Source organism: Mycteria americana, chromosome 1, assembly GCF_035582795.1.
Source record: "Mycteria americana isolate JAX WOST 10 ecotype Jacksonville Zoo and Gardens chromosome 1, USCA_MyAme_1.0, whole genome shotgun sequence".
NCBI classification, from domain to species: domain Eukaryota; kingdom Metazoa; phylum Chordata; class Aves; order Ciconiiformes; family Ciconiidae; genus Mycteria; species Mycteria americana.
The window spans coordinates 211,188,626-211,212,661 of record NC_134365.1 but is presented as its reverse complement, the minus strand read 5'-3'; the positions used below and the strand labels follow the sequence as shown (position 1 = coordinate 211,212,661).

Here is a 24,036-nt window from a genome sequence, read left to right as displayed (position 1 = left end):
CCACGGACCACCTGCTCAGACACACAGACTGCTGACTGCAACTGCCAAGTGTGCAAAGAGGAAGGACCAGCAGACATCAGGGACCCCATCAACAGAAAAATCTCCACCAATGAGAAAAAGAAGAGCTTAGAAGGACTGGAGACTGAGAGACAAAAAACATGGATGAAAGCAGAAGCAGCTGTCATGAAAGTAATAGGCATGGGTTTTTGATCAGGGACGGATGGTTGAGGGGGAGTAAAGGGATATTTTATCAAAAGGTTTGGGGGGTGTCTGCAAGGTGTATAGGTATTTGTGGTTGTGGGGGTTCACTTGCAATTTTTAAATGACTTTTTTATAAATATGGCAAGACAAAATATTTCATTTTTTAGACATCTTTAAATAAATCAACTTGCACAAATGAATCACAGTATTTTTCTAATCATTAATATTCAATTCATTTACAAAACATTGAAATGTGTTTGCATACGTTTAATACTACATAGTATATGTGTAATAGTATTTACAGTAAAATACATTAAATGCTACATGAGCAGTGCTATTTATTATTTTCATTAATAACACAGATGCTGTAGTAAGCAGGGTTTAAACATCTATACCAGATGGAAAGTGAAAGAATATTGAAGAACAGGACTGAAATTCAACCTTGAGAACTGTTAAAAACCAATCTGGTAAGGAAAAATAAAGGATTCTATACATAAGCAGAAACCACCTGTACAGAAAGAACAACCAGAAGAATTGCCTAAAATGCAGCTCTGCAGTAAAGGATCGAGAGATCACAGTGGATCACAAGTCAATCATGAGTTAGCAATGACATGCTCCTGCAAGATGATCATTATACTGAAGTGTCAAGTCTGGAATATGATCTGTAAGACCTGTGAAATAACCATTCAGCTCTATTGGTCACAAGCACAACTTCAACTAGAGTAGCATAACCAACTTCAGGGATAAAACTTGGAAAAAAAGAGAGAGATGTAGCCAACTGCAGAGCATTCACAGAAAAGCAAGAAGAATTACTAGATTCTATCATGGCTCCCCTCTATTAGAGGGGAGACATGATAACAATATTCAAAAATATAAAAGGTATCCACAAATAGAAAAGAATAAATTACTTATAGCTAGAACACAAAATAAAGGACTTACAATGCCGATAAGAAATTTTAAGCTTCTACAAAGAAGCAGCTGTCTAACAGATAAGAAAGCATTGGAACTGACTACTTAGGACATTGCGGAAATTTCAATGTCAGGCATTTTTAAGATCAAAAATCAGGATTCGTTTAGATACAATGGATTCTGTGGCAGATGAGACCATTCTAAAAAAGGGAAGAGACTAAACAACAATCAAAGAAAGATTCCAGTTCCATGAAAAGGGAAAAATATGCCCAGGAGGTCAGAGGAAAAAAAGGAAGTCAGCAGAAGGCTGGGGGGGGCGGGGCGAGAAAAAAGGAAAAAAAAAAAAAGGGACACCTGGCTCCTAGACCAGTTTCAGCCTTATTTTCTATCATTTCCACAATTCATTTTTAAATTCAACAAACAAATCAGAGGGCAGTGAAGCCACAAACAGTGGCAGTGGCAGGGCAGTGAAGCACAACATCTGAATTTAGTTCACCTTGCACATTGCTCCTTTTTACCAAAAGCTCTTTTGTGGAAACTGTGGTAGAATCTGTGCATCTCTCAGCTTCACGTTTTACAAGTAGTTCTGTTGGACTTTATAAGGACAGGAAAGAAAAGTGAGGAAAAATGAATCTAAAACATAACTGTTTCCATACAGTAACATGACTCACTTGTTTCACATTTTCTGCCAAGAACACAACATAAACGCTACAAAATCCCAGCTGTGTTATCACTAGGAAGAAGTCGACAATACACCTGAGGAAGAAAAAACAAACATACATTATACTTCAGATCCAAACAATTAACCCATTTCTACCTAATACACAATTTGCTGCAGCACAGTGCCTCTGGAAATCAAATCGCCATTTGTGGCTTGTAACTCTTTAGCACATTACAGAATTGTCATTACATTTCACCAACCAATCTTCCCTCTAATTGAGCTCTACTCCATTCCTATGAAGTCATCACAAAAGATCTTAAAAGACTAGCTCACCTTTTTCTTATTCAAAACAAAGCAATAGCCAAAACACATGATGCAAGATGCTGCATCCTTGAAAATAACAGGACCAAAAAAAATTCTTCCTCAAGTGAGGAAGAAAAACAACTTTAAATTAACGTTAAAGAACATGTCCGAGCTTTTGAGTTTCACTACTGTGTAGTCATATCATAAACAGCTATACAGCAACAAATGGCAAAGAAAAAATAATGGTCTTTTTTTAAAAGACGGATAAGTATTTAAGAGAGACAACGAACTATTAATATCTGCATGTCATTATTGCAAAATATAGTAAATATTTCTCCATTATTTATGTTATATTTAAACAGAAATTAAAGAATTGCTTTCCTTCCTTTCAGAATAAATATATTGAAGTAATTTACATTTGCATCATCAACCTGCTTAAAGAGTGAATTCTGATGCAGAGAAATGTGTTTATGGTAAAAGAGAATGAAAACTTAAATTACTTCACTACATTAGACAATACAGAATGCATTTCTGGTTATACCACATCTCTTCATATATTACTAAACAGAGGTCTTTTCTTTACAGCTCTCGTAGGCCTGAAAATTGAAATGCCTAACAGAGAGAGAGACACTCCCCAATCCCCTCATGTCACCACTACTAGCTGCAGGAAATAACAAGTAACACTGCATAAAAATATTTCAAGCACGGGAAACACATTCTTAAAGCAGGTAACATCTTAGTAAAAAGGAAATCTCCTAACCAAGTGTAGCCATTAATTTTTAATAACAAATTTATTGAATTAAATTCTAATGCAAACTTACCGTCCCCAAGAAGCTCGTTTCTGAAGAGCAGTCAGGGGCCCCACTTCCATGGCATAACTAACTGTATCACTATACCCCAGGGAGGATTTTTTCATCCTGAAATCAAGGAGTGAAGAAAGAACAGAATTACTAGAAACTATGAGGACCTAGATCCCTACCTTGAAAATGCTGGTGGCCTCCCAGTGTTATAATAAGTAATCACCTATGGCACCATTCTGCAGCTGCTGAATTTTAGAGGTACAGTTTGGGCTTCTTTCCCCCAGGAAGGGTTATTCAGGAGTCCACAAGCATGTGAACCACAATGCTGCTTCTCTCTAATTCGACAGTACTACATCAGTTTCTTACAGAACAACTTTCTTGATAAATTAATCCCAAATTAGATTCTTAAAATATCAGCTTAAGAAATTAATCTCAAACCTAAAAGTCACAAAGAACTTCAACAGGATTCAACAGATTTTCCTGGACAAGCAGTCAATCACAATTGTTTCAGTGATCTTAGTTTTATGTACATCTTCAAAGGCCATTCAAAACTACAGAGGAAAAGCAAAGAATTCAGTTCAAAAACTTCATTGCACTTTTTAAATAGGAGACCCTCCCACTGCTTCTCTAACACCTGACAGTAAGATAAAAATGTTTCATAAAATTCACTATTAATCAAAATACTCTATCGGTCAAATTTGAATAACTGCTTCCCCCCCAGTATTGTACATCTCACTTGGAGGAGTATCTAGTGTTTATCTGCTCACTAGAATCATTTTAACACATTCCTTCAGCACTACTACTTCAACTTTGAAGAATCAAGTTGTCAACCCAAAGAGACAGAGCTCACATATAATCATGAAAGACATTAACAGCAATTCTTAGTTTATCTTTTATTCCCATAAAGTACTTATAAACTGGTAATTTATAAATTGGACACTTTTCGAAGCTATGAAGATTCAGAAGCTATAAAGGAAACTATGAAGATAAAGAAGGACTAAAGGACTGAAGCTAAGCAACCAAAATCGCAATGAGAAAGACCTGATTATTTGCCAGCTAAAGACAGGGAACAGGATACCAGGAAATACAAGTTAAACCAACTTAATTTTGCATATGAGCAGAGAAGAAATATTTTTTCAATGTATTAAAGCAGTGTTGCACAAAGCACAGCTATCATTTACAGTTGCAGGATAAGCATTTGAGTGTTGTTTCTTTGAAGTACAAGATTCTGATCTGAAGAAACTGCTACAGCATCAGGACATTCTGTAGGCCAAAAATTAGAAATAGAAAAGAAGAAAGAAAAATTAATACTCAAACTCAGCAAGAGAATGAGTAGTTCCACATTTACCTCTGACATAGACAGTGGCTGCAACGTACCAAGATGTGCATACAATGAACAGATATAACTCCTATGAACACAAGGCTGATTGGTCCAATCTGGTATGGAGAAAAAAAAAAAAGGGAGCACATGGGAGATAAACAGAATTTTTCATAAAAATATGCTGGGGGAAAATCTTTACATGCAAAAATTTCACACTGTAGCAAATAAATAAAGAATTAAAAATTTTATGCAACTGGATTTTTTTCCCCTCTCAGAGGAGGACTTGCTGCTGATGTTTTATGGCATTCCTTACTTTTAGTTCACTACTTGACAGAAGGCTACTCAGGGGTGATCAAGCCATAAATACCAAATGGGCGAGAACAACTTCACTCCTCTAAAAGCTTCATTAAGATATTCGTCAAAGAAATTTGTCAAGAGAGAAGACTGCATATTGAAGCACTTTTAAAGTGGCAGTGTTAATGACAATAAAGGTTTCTTTTAAGTTAAATTAAATTTACCCTGCTTTAGGAAATGTGTTGTTTGTTACCTGGTATAAACTAGCCTGTGCTATACCCTGTTTCTGCGGAAACATGAGATTGATTTAACAAGCTGAGACTGCATCCTAGGACATATGATCTGGCTAGAGAGAAGTCTGGACAAAGATAAGACAACTCCATAACAATTCCCATGAGACATCATAGGAGTCTGAGTGAATCAAAATCTCTCTTTTTCTGACAAAGATTTTGTTTTCCACAGAAAAACTTTTGCTAAGCAAAAATACAGTACATGCTATAAAGTCTGCAGCGCGAAGTAGCAACTTTAAAAAAAAAAAAAATTCTCAGTCTTCAGTAATAACTTCACCAAACCAAAGAGGAAAAATAGAACACAATTCTGTTGAAGTTGGTAGTGACAAACAAAAACTATCGAGATTTTAGTTTTCCAGACTCAGACACATACCCATAGATCTTTCTAGATAATTTTTCTAATCTATGAAAAATAGCTGAATTCTTACCACAATGCCAGCATTTTTTATTGCAAGTGGAAGACCAAGAAGCCCAGTTCCAATGTTGCCCTTGAGAAGGTGCGTAAGTGTTTGTATAAACCTGAGGATAAAAATAGAAAAAGTCACATTAGAAGTACACTCAGATTGGTGGGGGAAAAACAAAACAAAACAAAAAAAAAAAAAACAAAAAAAAAACAAACCCACATTCTCTATCATTTATAACATACAGGGATAATTTGTGAACTTCAACTACTTTAAAGTAGTCCAGCACATTCAAAGAATGTTCTTATTAATCTTTAGATGTGAGGTCCCTCCAACTGAACATACAAGTCTGATCTTCAGTTCTTTCCTCCAGCTTGTGAAAGGTTATTTGCTGTGCAATTTTATTGTCTCCGAGTCAAAATTACCAAGTTTCATCAATGTTATTTTAGAATCAATAACATTCAAAACCATTACCAGCTACAAATCACAGTTCTGACAACCAAAGTGTATCAAAAGGAAAAAAAAAACCCAAAACAACCACCCTTTACAAGATCTTCTAATTAAACTTAAACATAGATTATTTCCAAATTCTTCTGAAGTTTCTTTATGAAAAAATAAAATCAATCAAACAGTGGTTGGATTTTGAGTGAACCAATCACTTTACAAATGGGCACCTTGGAATATTTTACAGCCAGTACATTGTTAGCTTCCAAAGAACAGAACACCTACTCAAAATGGCCTGCTTTTTGGCAAAACTATGCAAAGTGCTAAAGTGTAACAACAAAACTGTACTGTGGGTGAAAGAAAACCCCTTAAGACTTCAGTAAACTACTCATGAGAAACAAGTTGGAGGCGACGTTTTTTAACAAGCTGATACTGATACTTAGGAGTAATACATACGTAATGCCTTCTTCATTATCAAGCTGGTAATGCTTCTCAACTGGCAGGAAATTATTTTCGTGCTCCTCATCTGAGATGCCATCTGAATTTTGTTCATCAATTAACGGCTTCATTACTTCCATGTCTATACAACAGAGTTAACACAAATTAAGCATTAGAAACAAACTTATAGTTTAGAAGTAAAACATGACTCAAATATTTTGCCATGCTGTGAGGTTTATGGGCATTACTAACTACAACGCTGATTTAGGCAGACAGATACATGCACCACAAGTTTACACAGGAAACTCTCTCTTTATAGGGGTACAGTTTCATTATTATCATCATCATCATTATTATGGCCAAACGCTACAGTTTTTCATTAAGAAAAACAACTTTGTATCATCAAAATCTTGACGGTTTAGATCATTCTGCAAGCTAATACAACATACAGCAAAACAGAAAAGTCATCCATTGTTACAAAAGGATGAGATTCATCTTACCTGCTATTAGCTATTGTTAAACTAAGCATTTAGTCTACTCTCCATTTCTTATCAGTAGTGAGCGAAGGCACCCTCCCAACTCATCCCATGCTAAAATGGACAGGTAAGATAGGTACCCCAGAAGATGTCTCCAGTCACTGGCAAGAGAACCAAGGTAACAGAATTAGGCTGCATGCTTTGAAAGCTGCAATTTCATGAACCTTTTAAAGTAGCATAAAGTGCCACCGCAGTCAACAAATGCAATCCCGCCATCCAGCTAAATAACAGCATCAAGCAACAGCAAGCAGCCAGTAGTGAACAAAATTGCTTTCAGGCAAAACTAAAAGCTTACGCCAGTTTAATGTTGATTAAGTTATAACCAGTTTTTTAATTAACCACAGTTAAGCAAAACAAATCCTGCAAAGAGCAAAAAGATTATTTACCTTACACTTGCCTACCACAGGATCCAGTCATAAAATGTGTTGAATAAGCCTCAACTTCCATCATTTTCACAAAAAAAAAAAATCCCTGTGATTTTAACATTCCCTATTTAAAAAAAAAATTACTGAGTATTTCTAAGTGTGCAAGAACATACCTTACTGAATTATCACATTATTCATGGAACTCTGAAAACATTGAAGAATACCACAAAAGACATTAGCGACATCAAAACATGCTTCACTATTCAGCAAGCAAAAATATTTCATAGTTTGAGTGAACATTAAATACCTTAACCATACTAAGCTTATTGAAGTGTAAGAAAAATATAGATGCTAACTGAATACCTGTGAAATCTGCAACACTGGTGAGAATGCAGAAGCATTCAAAAGAAGGTATGGACAACTGACATCTTTAAAGTACATAGTGGTATATGAACCTACCAAATACGAGTTTTATTTTGGGGAGTTATTATGGTCAATCTGATAAAAACTACTACTTAATTTGAATACAAGATACATGCACAAAACCAGACAGGAAATACAGAACGTACTGAAAATTAGCCATTGTATTGGGTTTGTGTGGCAAGGTTTTGGTAGTGGGGGGCTACAGCAGTGGCTTCTGTGAGAAGCTGCTAGAAGCTTCCACCACGCCCGACAGAGCCAATGCCAGCCGGCTCCAAGACAGACCCGCCGCTGGCCAAGGCTGAGCCCATCAGTGACGGTGGCAGCACCTCTGGGATAATATATTTAAAAATGGGAAAATAAAACTGCGCAACAACAGGAGCCAGAGAGAGGAGTGAGAATATGTGAGAGCAACAGCTCTGCAGACACCAAGGTCAGTGAAGAAGGAGGGGGAGGAGGTGCTCCAGGCACCAGAGCAGAGGTTCCCCTGAAGCCCCTGGTGAAGCCCATGGTGAGGCAGGCTGTCCCCTGCAGCCCATGGAGGTTAACGGTGGAGCAGATCTCCACCTGCAGTCCATGGAGGAGCCCATGCTGGAGCAGGTGGATGTGCCCAAAGGAGGCTGTGACCCTGTGGGAAGCCCGCACTGGAGCAGGCTCCTGGCAGGACCTGTGGACCCGTGGAGAGAAGAGCCCACGCTGGAGCAGGTTGGCTGGCAGGACTTGTGACCCCGTGAGGGACCCACGCTGGAGCAGTCTGTTCCTGAAGGACTGCACCCCGTGGAAGGGACCCACGCTGGAGCAGTTCATTAAGAACTGCAGCCCATGGGAGGGACCACACACTGGAGCAGGGCAAGAGTGTGAGGAGGAAGGAGCGGCAGAGACAACGTGTGATGAACTGACCACAACCCCCATTCCCCATCCCCCTGCGCTGCTGGGGGGAGGAGGTAGAGAAAAATCGGGAGTGAAGTTGAGCCCGGGAAGAAGGGAGGGGTGGGGGGAAGGTGTCTTAAGATTCCATTTTATTTCTCATTACCTTACTCTCACTTGATTGGTAATAAATTAATTTCCCCAAGTCAAGTCTGTTTTGCCCATGATGGTAAGTGCTAAGTGATCTCTCCATCCTTATCTTGACCCATGAGCCTTTTGTTGTATTTTCTCTCCCCTGTCCAGCTGAGGAGGGGAGTGACAGAGCGGCTTGGTGGGCACCTGGCATTCAGCCAGGGTCAACCCACCACTGCCATTCAACAAATCATTAAGGTTTTTATGAAACTTTAAAGATGTCTAACCCATCAGCAGGGCACTGAAGCCAAACCTAAGCAAGAGGAACTTACAAAGAAAAACTTCAGAGCAAGTGTAATATATCCTATAAAGCAGAAGGCAGCTTATCCAGGTAGTTGAAATTAAAAGTACATAGCTCAAACTCTCGTGAAAACAGCAAAGGGTCATCTGAATTTGGTGTCAATAAAGTTGAAAGCCAGTAATGAAAGCACTTGACAGAAGCAAAGATGCCCAGTGGAGAGCAGAGCTCAGAGACTCAACCAGAAAGTACACTGTAGAGCAAATTTATACTCAGTGATATTCTAATTATATGTGTCCTGGTTTCAGCTGAGATAGAGTTAATTTTCCCTATAGTGGCTGGTATGGGGCTATGTTTTGGATTTGTGCTGAAAACAGTGTTGATAATATAGAGATAATATAATATAGATAATGTATGGATATAATATAGATATAGATAATATATGTTTTAGTTGTTGCTGCACTAGTCAAGGACTTTTCAGCTTCCCCTGCTCTGCCAGGTGCAGAAGAAGCTGGGAGGGGACACAGCCAGGACAGCTGACCCCAACTGGCCCAAGGGCTATTCCATACCATATGACATCATGCTCAGTATATAAAGCTGGGGAAGAAGAAGGAAGGGAGGGACATTTGGAATGATGTGATTTGTCTTCCCAAGTCACCGTTACGCATGATGGAGCCCTGCTGTCCTGGAGATGACTGAACACCTGCCTGCCCATGGGAAGGAGTGAATGAATTCCTTGCTTTGCTTTGCTTGCATGCATGGCTTTTGCTTTTTGCATGCATGGCAGTTTGCTTACCTGTTAAACTGTCTTTATCTCAACCCATGAGTTTTCTCACTTTTACTCTTCTGATTCTCTCCCCCATCCCACCAGGGGGGAGTGACCGAGCAGCTGTGTGGGGCTTAGTTGCCGGCTAGGGCTAAACCACGTCAACAAGTCAAGACAGACTTAATCGTCTTTGACTACACGGCATATAGTCTATGAATTGATCAAAAGAAGGGTCAGCAAAGAAGTTCCTTCCCTCTACTCCCACAGCATTTTGTTGACTAGTTCTTGAGGATGCCACGACCACCCTCTCTCAGCTCTGAGTCACTGCTGGGCTCATACAACACTCACCAAGACCTGCGTACTCTAGTTCTGGAGTAAAAGTCTGTCCCCTCAGGGGTCAGAGGAAGCAAAGTGCCAACACCGGAAGTTTCATCCAGTAGGCAAATGATTAGACTCATTTTCATTTTTTAAAATATTGAGTCTAAACTAACAATCTGAAGTGTTTCCACTAGGAACAAGCCAAACTACAAGTGTGCAAAGTCTGTGATCACATGAGTTTCAACAACATATAATAGAAATCATCATTAAATTACTTTTCCAGTTTTGGCTCCATCACATTTTGTAGGATGCTGTTTGTAGTGCTAAACAGTAATGACAACATGCAGCAAGTAAGGTTCCTATTTAGCAGTATGAGGGGACCAGCATGACTCTTAGGATCAACAGCACTGGTGAGTAGCAGCAACTGCTCAGTCAAGGGAGAAAAGTGAATTTCTCTTCTTCCATTCCAGCCTGATACTGAAACCTTTGATATATACATACATCCACACTGTTTACCACGCAACCAGATCACACTCCGAAGAGTCTGAATTTTATAGACGTCCCGTTTTACTTTTCTCCCAACTTCCTGACCCTTCTTCTGATCACAAAGATAGTCCTTTAACAATGGATTTAGACATACTCAACCATTCCCCTCATTTTTTAAGTAATAAGAATTTTTCAAAGACATTATTTTTTCCTCTCGATAATTCATCTGCCCGTGCCTAAAGCCAGCTAGTCATGTAAGGGTTATTGTTATCACTATCCCAGCTCTGATAATTACTTAACTTACTGTTGTGTCTAGAAGTGCTAAGCAACTCACTGCTCTGCAGAAATGCAAAGTAAGAAAACAGCCTCTGCCCTAAAGAGTTTACAATCTAATAATCCTCAGTTCACCTACTGTGTTATTTTTTAAAGTTATTTTTTTTAAACCATTTGTCATTTTTAACTTTTCCTGTGAAGTAGTTTTGTAGCTTACTGAAGGACTGCTTCAGAGGAGGCTGTCCTTAAAGAAGATTGCTTTTGAGTGTTTGCATGGTTTATTCTGTCATCTATGTAAATACCAGCCCTGATTATTTCACTACATCCCACAAATGCATATGAAACGTTGTACCAAATAAGCCCAAAGCAAAATACACATATTTGCAATAACTGGTAGATTTAATTCACACTAGAAACATCTTCAAACAAACAAACAAAAATTTGAAGCATTACAGAACAAGATTTCAGTATCAAAATCTTTAACTGCAAGAAATTTTAAAGATATTTAGAGAACTTTCAAAGAAGTTCAAGTATATTTTTCCTAGTTGTCGGTATTCCATCAGACACCATCAAAGAAGTTACCTACTTCTTTGTCACCAAAGAACAGCACAGACTTGCAAAATGCACTGAATTCTTCTGGCTTCTACTCTGGCAGGAAAATAAAAGAGCAGCTATTTAGAAACTAATGCATAGCACCTATGTAAATTCTAGGTTACATCATAAAAAGAAAGGTTTCTTCCCTGTGTACGCTAGAGAGATACACAATTCAGTTCTTACTTTCCACTCTACCATTACAAAATAAACAGAGCAAAAATGTTTACTATACTCTTACTAGACTCTTAGTCAAGATGACCTGAACATGCATATGTTCAACCTCATGGAGCATACTTTAATCTGGAACTTGCCTTCCTTCCTTTCAGGATCTTCAACTTCATCATCCATTGTCACTGCAGCCAAGGCTGCCATCCAACTTCTTCCATATTCACGAGTAGCAGAACCAGCAACACGTTTTCCCTAGCTGGCTCATTAAGCACTGGCATGAAAGAAATCATCATCCTACAAACACTCCAGAAAAATCTTTAATTCCTTGGGCCCTGCCACATTGCCTCCCTAGGAGGTATTAGGTAGTAAAAGTCCCCTATGAGGACCAGGACCTGTGAACAGAAGGCTTCTTCCTGTTGTTTAAAGAAGGCTTCATCCACCTCTTCTTTCTGACTTGGTGGTCTGTAGCAGACACTCACCTCTCCATTCCCCTGGCTGGCCTTACCTCTGATCTTGAGCCATAAGCTCATTTGTCCCACACAGCAGTTGACCAATTATGACAAAAAGCAAAGCATTTTTTGATGTAAGAATTAATGGAATAGAAGGAAGATATATGCAGGTCAGACAAAATATACTATCCTGATTTATTTAAATTCATTGTATTTGTCATGGAAGACTACAAAGGATGACAGATAACCCATGAAATGGAGGAGATGCTGTCTTTCCAGACTGAATCATCATTCAGAGAGAAGCCAGCCTCTTCATCTATGAGACTAAATGCCTGACCATTACCCCTTTTCTTCATCTTTGTCTCGGTTGACTTACCTGATCTTTGTTCAGGAGCGAGATGATTGCTTATGTTTTCATTACTGCCTTCTCAAAGAGGCAGGAAGAAAGCTCACACTACAAGATTTACACCAGTGATCTATTTCAAGAAGCCAGCCTCCGTCCTAGCTGATGAGCCTGTTCCTGCCTCTCCACCCTTCACATCACAGATACCGTCCTCGTATATTTAAATTCTTAAGTCCCTTCATGCACCACCACTTCCAATGCATTAATTCTTACGGGGAAAAAAATCCTTTGCTATTTGAAGTATCAGTAACCACTATGCTTTTCAGGGATGCCTCCTGGACAAACAGCAGGTCACTTGGGTAGTAGACTATTTCTCTGCCTGATATTGATAATAGTAAACCTGAGTTTTAAGGAGACATCTACATGATCATGATGCAGTTTTTAAGTCTCTTTCACATACAGTTTTCACTATACAATTTACTCCTCGAGACTGCAACCAACCGTGACCTACTATAACAATCCAAAAGAAAGATAACCAGCTTCTCCACCAAAAGACATTATATGCAAATTTTTTTTTAGTCTATACCTATAGTCAATACAAACCTTTAAAGGTTTATGACCTTTAAAGATCATCTTGTTCCATGCCCCTGCCATGGGGTGGGGACACCTTCCACTAGACCAGGTTGCTCAAAGCCCCATCCAACCTGGCCTTGAACACTTCCAGTTGGGGCATCCACAACTTCTCTGGGCAACCTCTTCCAGTGCCTCACCACCCTCAGTGAAAAAAATTTCCTCCTTAATGTCCAATCTAAATCTACCCTCTTTCAGCTTAAAACCCTTGCCCCTTCTCCTATCACTACAGGCCCTGGTAAAAAGTCTCTCTCCATCTTTCTTATAAGCCCCCTTTAAGTATTAAAAGGCTGAAATAAGGTATCCCTTCTCTTCTCCAGGACAAACAACCCCAACTATCTTAGCCTTTCTTCATAGGAGAGGTATTCCATCCCTCTCAGCATTTTTGGGGCCCTCCTCTGGACCCACTCCAACAGGTCCCTGTCTTTCTTGTGCTGGGGGCCCCAGAGCAGGATGCAGTACTCCAGGTGGGGTCTCATGAGAGCAGAGCAGAGGAAGATCACATATGGTGGTAATTTTATACCATTTCCTAAGCTAACAGCAGTATCATCATATCACTTTTTTAAAGTTTGTGTGAGGAGAGATTTTGCATTTCCAATCGTGTACTACTACCACACAGAGAGAAAAAGTTCCCCTCCACAAGCAAAAAGTATAGCTATGCACGAGTCGCATACACTAGCCTTTACTGGCCCTGAATTTTTGCGATGGAATATTTTGTCCTCATGCTATTTCTTCAGCTTTCACTTAAACAATTTCCCAGATAAATGACCTTCAAGCATGCACAACTTTTACAACATGTCCTTCTTTTTCATCAAGGCATTCTCAGCCGGATCCACTAAATTATCTCTGTATCAAAATACCACATAAAAACTTTGCGTTTTATTGTTTTCACCTTTGTGCATTTGCTTCCATTACATTACATTTCTTCTCAGCCTTGTAACTATTCATTTTTTCTGCATACAATACAAACATCTATAAGATTTTCTTTGTAACTTCTCCTTCTGCCTTTTGCTATATGCTCTTCTGTAATTGAAGCTTTCTCCAGACAGTGGGCTCTCTCAAGATTCATTGGTAAGATTCAGGAAGTCCCATAAAACTGCAAAAAACACAATGGAGTTCTCTGAACTACAGCACAGCACACAGTCTCTCACAGGCAAGAAAAACAACTGTAAGCATGTGCTCTTGGCATATTTTCTTATTCCAACTTTAGACCTCTTCAAGCATAGTTGTGCTCCTTCATCACTGCAAGGTTTTCCACACCACACAATCATCTTAACCAAAAAGGAAGGCAACACTGAATTTAATATAGCCCCCACTTTTTAACTTAAGCCACTTGGGTAAAGTACCTGACCATCCTTTCAGGGTAAAAATGCTGCCTGAATATGTTGTCGTGGTTTAACCCCAGCCGGCAACTAAGCCCCACACAGCCACTCGCTCACTCCCCCCCAGGGGGATGGGGGAGAGAATCAGAAGAGTAAAAGTGAGAAAACTCGAGGGTTGAGATAAAAACAGTTTAATAGGTAAAGCAAAAGCCACGCACGCAAGCAAAGCAAAACAAGGAATTCATTCACTCCTTCCCATCAGCAGGCAGGTGTTCAGCCATCTCCAGGAAAGCAGGGCGCCATCACGCCTAACGGTGACTTGGGAAGACAAACGCCATCACTCCAAACGTCCCCCCCCTTCCTTCTTCTTCCATACCATATGATGTCATATCATATGATATTCCGTACCATATGACATCATGCTCAGCTTTATATGCTGAGCATGATGTCATATGGTATGGAATAGCCCTTCGGTCAGTTGGGGTCAGCTGTCCCAGCCATGTCCCCTCACAACTACTTATGCACCCCCAGACTACTCGCTGGTGGGGTGGGGTGAGGTGAGAAGCAGAAAAGGCCTTGACTGTGTGTGAGCACTGCTCAGCAGTAACGAAAACATCCCTGTGTTATCCACAGTTTTCAGCACAAATCCAAAACATAGCCCCATAGTAGCTACTGTGGAAAAAACTGACTCTATCCCAGTCAAAACCAGCACATACGTTTATCATGCTGGTTTGAATATTTATTTCCAAATCCTGGGGAGGTATAAGCTACCTATTTTTTAGTATCTGTTTTCCCAGACCATTCTGCTATTTTATTAGTGTCACTTAGGCAATACAACATCCCAATTTCATACTCAATTGCCTTCCCAGCTGAAAGCCATGAGCTATCACTGATAACGACAGAAAAGCAATGCATCATAAAAAATATTTACTTTGAAAAACTACATTAAAGTTTTATAAATAAAAGTGGCTTGATGTAGAAGGCAACACATTTCATATAAAACTTGAGTCCCAATAGCATGGAACCCTCTATTTGAAAGGAACAGCTGCTATTCCGTAGTCACTACATGCAAGAACTGAAAGTCTTCTGCACACATACCACTTCCTGCTACATATTACAGTTACCTACATTCTGCTTTCAGCACATGTCATGCTAATCTGTCCATCATCACTGGTCTACAGGTTGAAACGAACTAAGACTTGAATGTCTAGAAAAGTTAACAGAATGGCAGGGTCTTAGGCATTTCTTCAAACATGCTTGTTTCAAACACAGCTAAGCAGAAGAAGCCAGACAACACTCATGTGCCAAGCTGGTAAGTGTCTAAACAAGGTTTTTATAGGGAATTTGCTGATGTGAAGAACGTAGCACCGGCTGTTCCAGAAAGAAGGGAAGATTTCACCTTACTTAAACATTGAAAATGTGTCTATGACCACAGAGAAAGAAGGTGATTTTCCCCATATGTCCCACTAAAAAGCTTTTTAAAGCTGCATTCAATTAAAACAAACATCTGTATATGTTTCTTTTTACAATCTTTGCCAACCTTCATTGCATTATGTAACTGATTTTATTGCTGTTAGTTTACCACACTGCTGTACTTCTAAAGCACTGATCAAATGGATAATCCGTAAAAGAAAAAAGAAAAAAAGTTCATCTAATGCATCTCAAAAATACAACCAGGACTTCCAAAGCTCCAACATCATTGCCATCAGCTTTTCTCTGAGGTGGTAGCTGGTCACAACCGCAGCAAAATTGCATGCAACTAGAGCACAGTAGGAGGCTTAATTAATTATCTTCTATGCCTGGCCTTTTTTACCAGATGAGACGCATTTATCCTAACCCAGGTATTACACAGACATTTATTTGTCTGAGCATATGCCTGGAAACAAATAAATTCATTTTTTAAAAACAAGATTCAAAGCAGCAGATTTGAACTTTATATAGACAACAATAGAGAAAAACACTACTATTTTTAAATATATTACTCCATACAACACAAATTAAAGTTATATGTCCTTTATGTGTATAGGTCATAGTAAGTCTTGAGAAATTTTGTGTACTGCCACAGACTAAATCTGTTGCCTCTAAACTATATTTGCAGGTCAGCAGAAAAAACAGTAGAAATCCAAGAATTCTTCTGAAGAAATTAAATCTAGAGTGAAAGAATCTGATTTTAGACCAAGCACCCAGTAGAACACTGTGCCTGTAAGACTCCACAGAACAATAGCCCTTTAAAATATACATCCATTTATGCACGTTTTTTGTCCTCTGGGACCAGTACATAACCATGATAACAGTAGCTTGAAATCTCTTCAACCGTCCTTTAGCATACCAGTCCTGTGCAACAGATAAGGAGAGAACTGGAGTAGATTAGGTCGACTATTTACCCATGTTCTCAGAAATAGTTTAAATTAGACCTCAGAATATCCACTTCCTATCGGTACACTCAGGCTGGCAGTTCGCTGATCCTATTCTAACATAATAGCTCATTTGAGAATAAATTCTACTAGAAGAGTTTTAAAACACAGGTAACAGCAATCAGCACCAACTCATATTGTGGTAACTACACTTGCTACAGGTTCCCCCGAAATACTACATCATATAAAATACTCCAACAATGCTATTTGGTCACTATTGTAGCCATATAAATGCTCTTGAATTGCCTCTTTTCCCCATCATCCCTCCTTTATCCCTTGACTGGTGTATAGCTTTGGCCTGAAACATATGAATCCATTAACAGTAATAGTACTGGGACATAATACAAGGTTTGGATCATGCAACTTTCTAAGCATGGCTTTTCATGTGATAATAGATCTCTACTGTTGGAATTCTGTGGCTATGTCCCTACTGCACTGACATCCAGATTTCTGTAACACCCAAATTTAATGGATCCAGACTTGTGGTCTAGAGCACACCAGGCAAGAGCGCTTGAGCATTCTCTGCCCTATAAAGCAGGCACGTACTCACAAAGTAGAACAGCAAGTGCTTCGCATACTTGGACGTAGCCTGAAATTAACTATTCTGGAAAGTCCGCAGTTACTGCCAGAAAATCACCATGGAATACACACATTGACTTTGATTTCTTCCTGGAAAAGTCCAATATGTGCAGTTTAAAAACGATCTCAGACTCCAACTACAAGAACAGCATATGCATGCCATACCTGAATCACAGGTGAAGTTGGCTGCCTGCTACCTCACAAAGTACATGGTGCAGAGGACACCTCAGCCTGCCTTAGGTCCATGCTCCACCAAGCTGTCCAGACTGCGTCCAAACACCATACACTGCTAATGATCCAATTCAGTGCTCAGTCACAGGACACACTGAAAATTTTGTATCATCTTTATTCAGCAGAACCAAGAATGAGGAAATTCACTTCTACACACCCTTTTGTTTTTACTTACCCAAAGTACCAGTCAATTTTCAGCCCTGTCTTTCCTTCAGCTAGCATGAATTCCCTTTCTCCTCATGCCACCAGAAACATCTTTTCAAATCAAATGCTGTCTTCAAATTGCCTTTAACAGTTATTTAAGTATTTGTCACTGTTTCTGCTTTCTTCTCTGAACACCTGTGTAAGAAAGACGCCAAAAAGCTCCGCAAGTTCTGCTACTATCAAGCAAGGTGTATTGGGTTTGCATGGCAAGGTTTTGGTAGCGGGGGGGGGGCAGCTACAGCAGTGGCTTCTGTGAGAAGCTGCTAGAAGCTTCCCCCACACCCGATAGAGCCAATGCCAGCCAGCTCCAAGACAGACCCACTGCTGGCCAAAGCTGAGCCCATCAGCAACAGTGGTAGTGCCTCTGGGATAACATATTTAAGAAGGGGGGGGAAACCTGCACAACAGCAGCCAGAGAAAGGACTGAGAATATGAAAGAAAAAACTCTTCAGACACCAAGGTCAGTGAAGAAGGAGGGGGAGGAGGTGCTCCAGGCGCTGGAGCAGAGATTCCCCTGCAGCCCATGGTGAAGCCCATGGTGAGGCAGGCTGTCCCCTACAGCCCATGGAGGTTAACGGTGGAGCAGATATGTGGCTGCGCCCAAAGGAGGCTGTGACCCTGTGGGAAGCCCGTGCTGGAGCAGGCTCCTGGCAGGACGTGTGGACCCGTGGAGAGAAGAGCCCACACTGGAGCATGCTTGCTGGCAGGACTTGTGACCCCGTGAGGGACCCACGCTGGAGCAGTCTGTTCCTGAAGGACTGCACCCCGTGGAAGGGACCCACACTGGAGCAGTTCATGGAGGACTGTCTTCTGTGGGAAGGGACCCCACGCTGGACCACGGGAAGAGTGCAAGGAGGAAGGAGCGGCAGAGACAACGTGCGATGAACTGACCACAACCCCCATTCCCCGTCTCCCTGCGCTGCTGGGGGGAGGAGGTAGAGAAATCGGGAGTGAAGTCGAGCCTGGGAAGAAGGGAAGGGTGAGGGGAAGGTGTTTTAAGATTCCGTTTTATTTCTCATTACCCTACTCTGATTTTGATTGGTAATAAATTAAATTAATTCCCCAAGCTGAGTCTGTTTTGCCCCTGACAGTAATTGCTGTGTGATCTCCTGTCCTTATCTCGACCCACAAGACTTTCGTTATATTTTCTCTCCCCTGTCCAGCTGAGGAGGGTAGTGACAGAGCGGCTTTGGTGGGCACCTGGCATCCAGCCAGGGTCAACCCACCACACAAAGCAACACAAAGTGCATTTCAACTTCTCCCAGAATTACCACTGCAATGTTAAACTGATTCCTTACCCCACTGGAGAGTTAAATCACTGATTCATTACAGCTACACGTCACACTATAATCATGCATAAACATCAACACTATATCCTTAAAAACCTTGGAAGAATTTCAATCATTAGTCAACCGCTAGTTACACAGCGAGATTAAATCTGTAGTGTTTACATTGTTACGACCAGTTATTTCCGGTTTTGTATATTCAAATGTATTTTTCTATCCCTAGAATTTGCCAGCATCTTGCCAACATTTATGGACATATTGCCAAAGAAACCTTTGAACTGTCACTAAATGTACTTAATTCTAAAGCCTTTGTAGCACACTCAAGTAATCCCTTCATTCAAAAGCCCTGCAAATAAATGAATTTTCACCAAGAACTTTTAGTTAATTTTTCTATACTGCTCAAGCAATTAACAATTCCAAAATTAACTGAACCTCTTAGCACCACAAGGGACAAAACTAATCTCTGTCATTTTCATTTTATGAGTGAAACAGAGACGAAAGGATGAAGCAGTTTGCCAGGGCTGCACAGCAAGTTAAAGGCAAAAGACATATTAAAAACAAAGCCAAATACAATCTCCCGTTGTTCCTTCAGAGAAGGTCACCTCCCAGACAAACTCCTACCTAAAACCCCTTTTCCAAATCCAATTTGGCAATATGATCCGTTTCTTTTCCTTGAGGGTTTTGGAGTCAGTGTCATCAAATAGAAAGAACTGGATTTGACACACAAGTATAAAAAGATTTGGGGGACAGGATATAGCTCATCATTGTTTATGTCAGCTGTTTTTACTCATTTATGGCAGAAGGAACATATAGGTCTTTGTTGGAGCACCACTTCACATGTATATTAAATGCTTGGCAAAAAGCAGTAGGCAAAGGGGGTCTTATAGGTACTTCACTGCTCAGTCACAGCTTCTACACAAGAACATGCTAACATGGCCAGAAACACAGCACAAGATTCACAGTCCTGTGAAATGCGTTTATTAAAGAGAGGGTGACCGAGTGCCTCTGTAATAGGGATACAGATTGTATTTAATAAGCAGCTGTTTTGACTGCTGTATAAAAGAGAAAATCAGAACCACATAGTCTATACACTAGCCTAAAATGGGGGTTTATGCTAATATTTTGTCACAGGCTATGGAATGCCATATTTATGACCCTGAGGGCATGCCCAGAGCCTCTGTCACCTAACCAAGCCTGTGGCTGCTCTTATGGGACAAGATTAGTGATCGAGTCTCTGAATAGCAGAGCTTTTCAATTCAGCGTTCTGAACCAGGGCCCTCAAGAAAAAATTAGTTACAAAGAAAACATTGTCACTAACTATTTTCAGAACCTGCAACTGGCTCAGTAAGCAGCTCGCCATGTAACTCTCAGTTACTCCCTCAACCACAGAAAGAAATACCTATTTCTCCACTCCCCAAACTTCAGCCTGTAAATAACCTTCCCAGCATTACTCCAGAAGGCATCAAACTGTAAAGTACAGCGTTGTCCACCAAACACACGCGAATCCGGCAGGATCTGCCACATTTTTCAGTCATGTGCTTCCACAACCACCAAAGAAATTACGGATCAACACAAAGTGACTATGAATGGTAGTGCTAGGGGCATGCTTGTCAAGACTGAAAAACTTTTGTAGCTTTTTCTAGTTCAAGGGGGAGCTAACAGATAATCCCATTCAACCACACACAAGCCAGCTCTTTTTATTTTCTACTACCACAACTCCTACTGCATACAAGAGACAAAAGAACAAACAAAAAAAAAAACTCAAATGAAAATGTATTTTCCAGAATCAAAATTAAAAAGGAAAACTCATCTGGTTTAAAAAATCCTATTATATACTAATAGTTACATTTTTCAGAATAGTAAAAGTTAGCATTAGCTTTTGTTGTGTTTGTTTGTTTTTCAAGAACTTTAAAGCTATGCTTGGTACAGTTATTTTTCTTCGGAAAATATATCTGTGTGTCATTTATTTCTCTTCATTACAGACTGTAACTTAATAAAGTAGATTTATTCTGCTTTATGCCAGAATTTATTAATCTTGAGAATGGTTATTTCTAAACAAATGCTGAAAGTCAATAATGCCACTCAGTAAGCAGGAAGAACTGTTTGCTTTTGCATCGTAACTGTCAAATCCAGAAGGCTAATAAAATGAGACATCTGAATTATTAAACCAAAGCGTGCACTGGTCTCCATAGGTTATTATACACTTTCAGAGGAGCATGTTTATCCCAACTCACAATGGATCATTTATTTAGAAAGATGTTAGTCTTTAACCCACTGTCCTGCCTAAACCAAGCTACGCATTTCTACATGATTAACACACTTTCAAGTGATGACACATTGGTAAGATTTAAATTTTATTAAGTATTCAATAGACCAAACCATGTACAAAACTTCTGAAATCTCACCAGGTGTTGATCTGCATTTTTAAACAGTTACTCCCATTTCTAACAGAGAAACTGTCAGATCTGTGAAATTTAGGAAAAAAAAAAAAAGCTAAAATTTCTTTCTGCCACCTTTGCTCCAGAGGTGGCAATCTGTCATTGCAAGAGGGATCAGCCTCTGGGACAATAAAATCTGAAGCACATCTCCTGCTTCCCATCATTACCACTGCACAGGATGAATTCTTGAGATTACAGTGGTACACAGCTTTGAGATGAGGCTTTCAGTCTGCCCAGTCCAGCCCAGAATCACCTATACTTTATAACTAAACCTGCCACGAGTTCTCTCTTGTCCATCTACGGATAGAAAAATTGAGACGTGAACATATATGCGCCCTCCCACACTCAGATTTAAAGGTCCGAAGAGTAATCTCCAATAAATACAGCTAATATATCAACACACACACACAAAAAAAATACCCCACACAACCTTTCACCGTAGATAGAAGCATCACGTAACGATGCAAAGAGAAAGTATTTCCTGAACTTCTATGCAACACCGTGACTTCCCAATGAAATCAAGAGCCAGCCAAGTGAGACTACCGCCTTCAGGGAACCGCCCCTGCCGCCCTGAGCGGCGGCTTTCCGCGAAGCGGGGCCGCAGCCCGCTCTCTGCCCGCCGCCCCGCTGAGGAGAGCCCCCGGCCGGGTCTCCCGCTTTGAGGGAGAGGGTCTCCCTCCCTCCCTCCTTGCGCCGCGCTCCGCTTCCCTCAGCCCCGCCCGGCGCCAGGTGCCGCCGGCCCTGCTCCGGGGCGCTCAGTCCTCGCCACCCGCCTCCCCGTCCCCGGCGGGCTGCGATGGGGAGGCCCGGGCCGCCGGCGCCTGACGCGGAGGAGAGGCAGGACAGGGCCCACCCCTCCCCCAGGTGGGATGGTTCATCCCGCCCGCCTCGATGCGCTGAGCGCTGCAGCGCATCCCCCGTGGGCCGAACCACTCCGTGTCGAAGGGAGGGGGGTGGAAGTTGGCCGGCCGCTCTTCACGCTCACGCCCCCTCCTCTCCGCCCAGCGGCGAGCCGCCATCCCGCTGTCCCTCGGCTGCTCCCGCCGCCAGGCCGCAGAGCGCGCCTCACCCAGCTCCTCCCTGCCGGCGCCGTCCATCTCCCCGCCAGCTCTCCGCTCGCCCTTCCGCCAATGTGGAGCCGGCCGGCGCGGCAGGGCGCTGCGCATGCGCCCCGCCCGTCGGGCTGCGCCCCGCGGGAGCGAACCATAGATACCAGCCGGAAAGACAAGACCTGCGTGGGGCAGGGTGGTTGTTGGTCCTCCAGGCTGGGTGTGCAGCGGGCAGCCATGCTGAGCTCCTTGACGCCTCATGCCTTATGTCCTGCGCTTTCCTCTATGCCCTGACACAGCAGCAACCCCGCTGCTGAGTGTCCTGTTAAGCATCTGCCCTCTAAAATACATGAGCCTCTTCCTCCGCCTGAGCAGGGCCTGCCTGCATGGGCTGGTCTTCGGGAGTCAGCCTCCCATGGGGTCTCCATTGCAGGAGGTTTCCCCCTCACGCTCTCGGGCCTCACTCTCCACAGAGCTTCCCTCTGCCTCCTGGGCACCTCAGCCCGGCCGTGCTGCAGTGGCCCTGCACGGCTTCCCTGCCGCGGGATGCCGGAGGCCTCTCGTGATTGACTGTCGGCAAGAGCGGCAGGGCCTGAGACAAAGTGTGCAGCTCGTGGCTCGCCATGTGCAACAGTTCGTACAGTTACAAAACACTGGTAATTAGTGTTTGCCTTCCAGCGCTAGCAAATTAACTTGTATCCTTGTTTTTCCTTCAGAGCCTTTCAGGAGCAGCTGCTCTTAGATCAGCACAGGCTGCCTCATGGGAATTAGCGTTGCTCCACGGGTCTGCTGCAGCCCCAGGTCTGATGGCCCCATAAAGCCCTGCCGACATCTACCACCCTCTGCAAGGCTGGGGAGCCCGGCTTCGGAAAAGGCACTGCAAGCATAGAGCCATAATTAATAACTAAAGACTGAAAACAAGGGTGGGAGTCAAGCGTTCAGCAGTGCTTGACAGGTCAGCTTGTCAGTGATTTGCAGTTTGGCCTCCTGAAAGCCAATCAGCTTCAACAAGTTCAAATTATTTTCCCTATGTGAAACAAGAAATGATTCAAAAAGGACACTTGTGAGAATCGTAGTTAATGATGGATCAACAGCTTCACCGATAAACAAAATAAACGTCAGGGAAATGCAGATAGTGAAAGAATGCAAAGCAGCATGGATTTAGAAATCCTCTGCTTATATACATATACGAGCATATCACATCATTAATGTATATTCAAAATTTGTATTCAGTTAAGCGTGTTAATTCATTCTACCTTGTCATTGCATTTCAGGACTTGGCTCAGAGTAAATCCTGTGTAGATGTTGAAAAGACTTATGGACGTAATACATCTTTATTTCACATCCTCTCCAATGGAAGACAATTTCTTTCTACTACTTGCCAGTGTTTGCATCAAAGTTCCTTCTTCAGGGAAGAGGTTTCTTAGGTGTTTAGAGAGATTTTTCTAATATGCTCCAAAAATTATATCAAGTATCTGAGTAACAAGTGGTGATCAATGAATATTCAGAAAACACAGGAGATATTATAATGTGATGAATATTCGTAATTTTGGAATACGCGTTTTGTTTCTCATTGGTAAGAACAGAAGTATTTGCTTTAATGCAAACATCTGGTTAAATTCTGGTCATCCATCCATCAATGCAAAATTACTTCATGACGTGAATATTGCAGTCACCAAATGCTTGTTTACTCTAGGCTTCATATTCTGAATAGCATATACAGCTTGCCTCTTAGAAATCATGGATTCAACTCATGTTGGTTTTTTGGTTCAGAACAAGGCCAGATGGAGTACAATACCCAGCTTC

The 24,036-nt window shown here is 41.3% G+C and overlaps 1 protein-coding gene across 2 annotated transcripts in view; it reads right to left on the bottom strand.

Annotated features, from left to right (window-relative positions):
• Window positions 1-22,339, bottom strand: part of SLC36A4 (solute carrier family 36 member 4) — a 126,767-nt gene extending 104,428 nt beyond the window's left edge. The window contains exons 1-6 of one of the 2 annotated variants that reach the window (XM_075491103.1): window positions 22,251-22,339; window positions 6,081-6,204; window positions 5,208-5,298; window positions 4,223-4,311; window positions 2,896-2,991; window positions 1,782-1,866 (exon numbers count right to left, since the gene is read on the bottom strand). In XM_075491103.1, the coding sequence (XP_075347218.1) occupies window positions 1,782-1,866; window positions 2,896-2,991; window positions 4,223-4,311; window positions 5,208-5,298; window positions 6,081-6,204; window positions 22,251-22,278 (513 nt within the window). In that variant the 5' untranslated portion in view covers window positions 22,279-22,339. Of the gene's footprint in view, window positions 1-1,781; window positions 1,867-2,895; window positions 2,992-3,097; window positions 3,188-4,222; window positions 4,312-5,207; window positions 5,299-6,080; window positions 6,205-22,250 lie in introns of those variants that run through there. The other variant, XM_075491104.1, reaches the window with a different exon arrangement.
• Window positions 22,340-24,036: the final 1,697 nt, after the last annotated feature.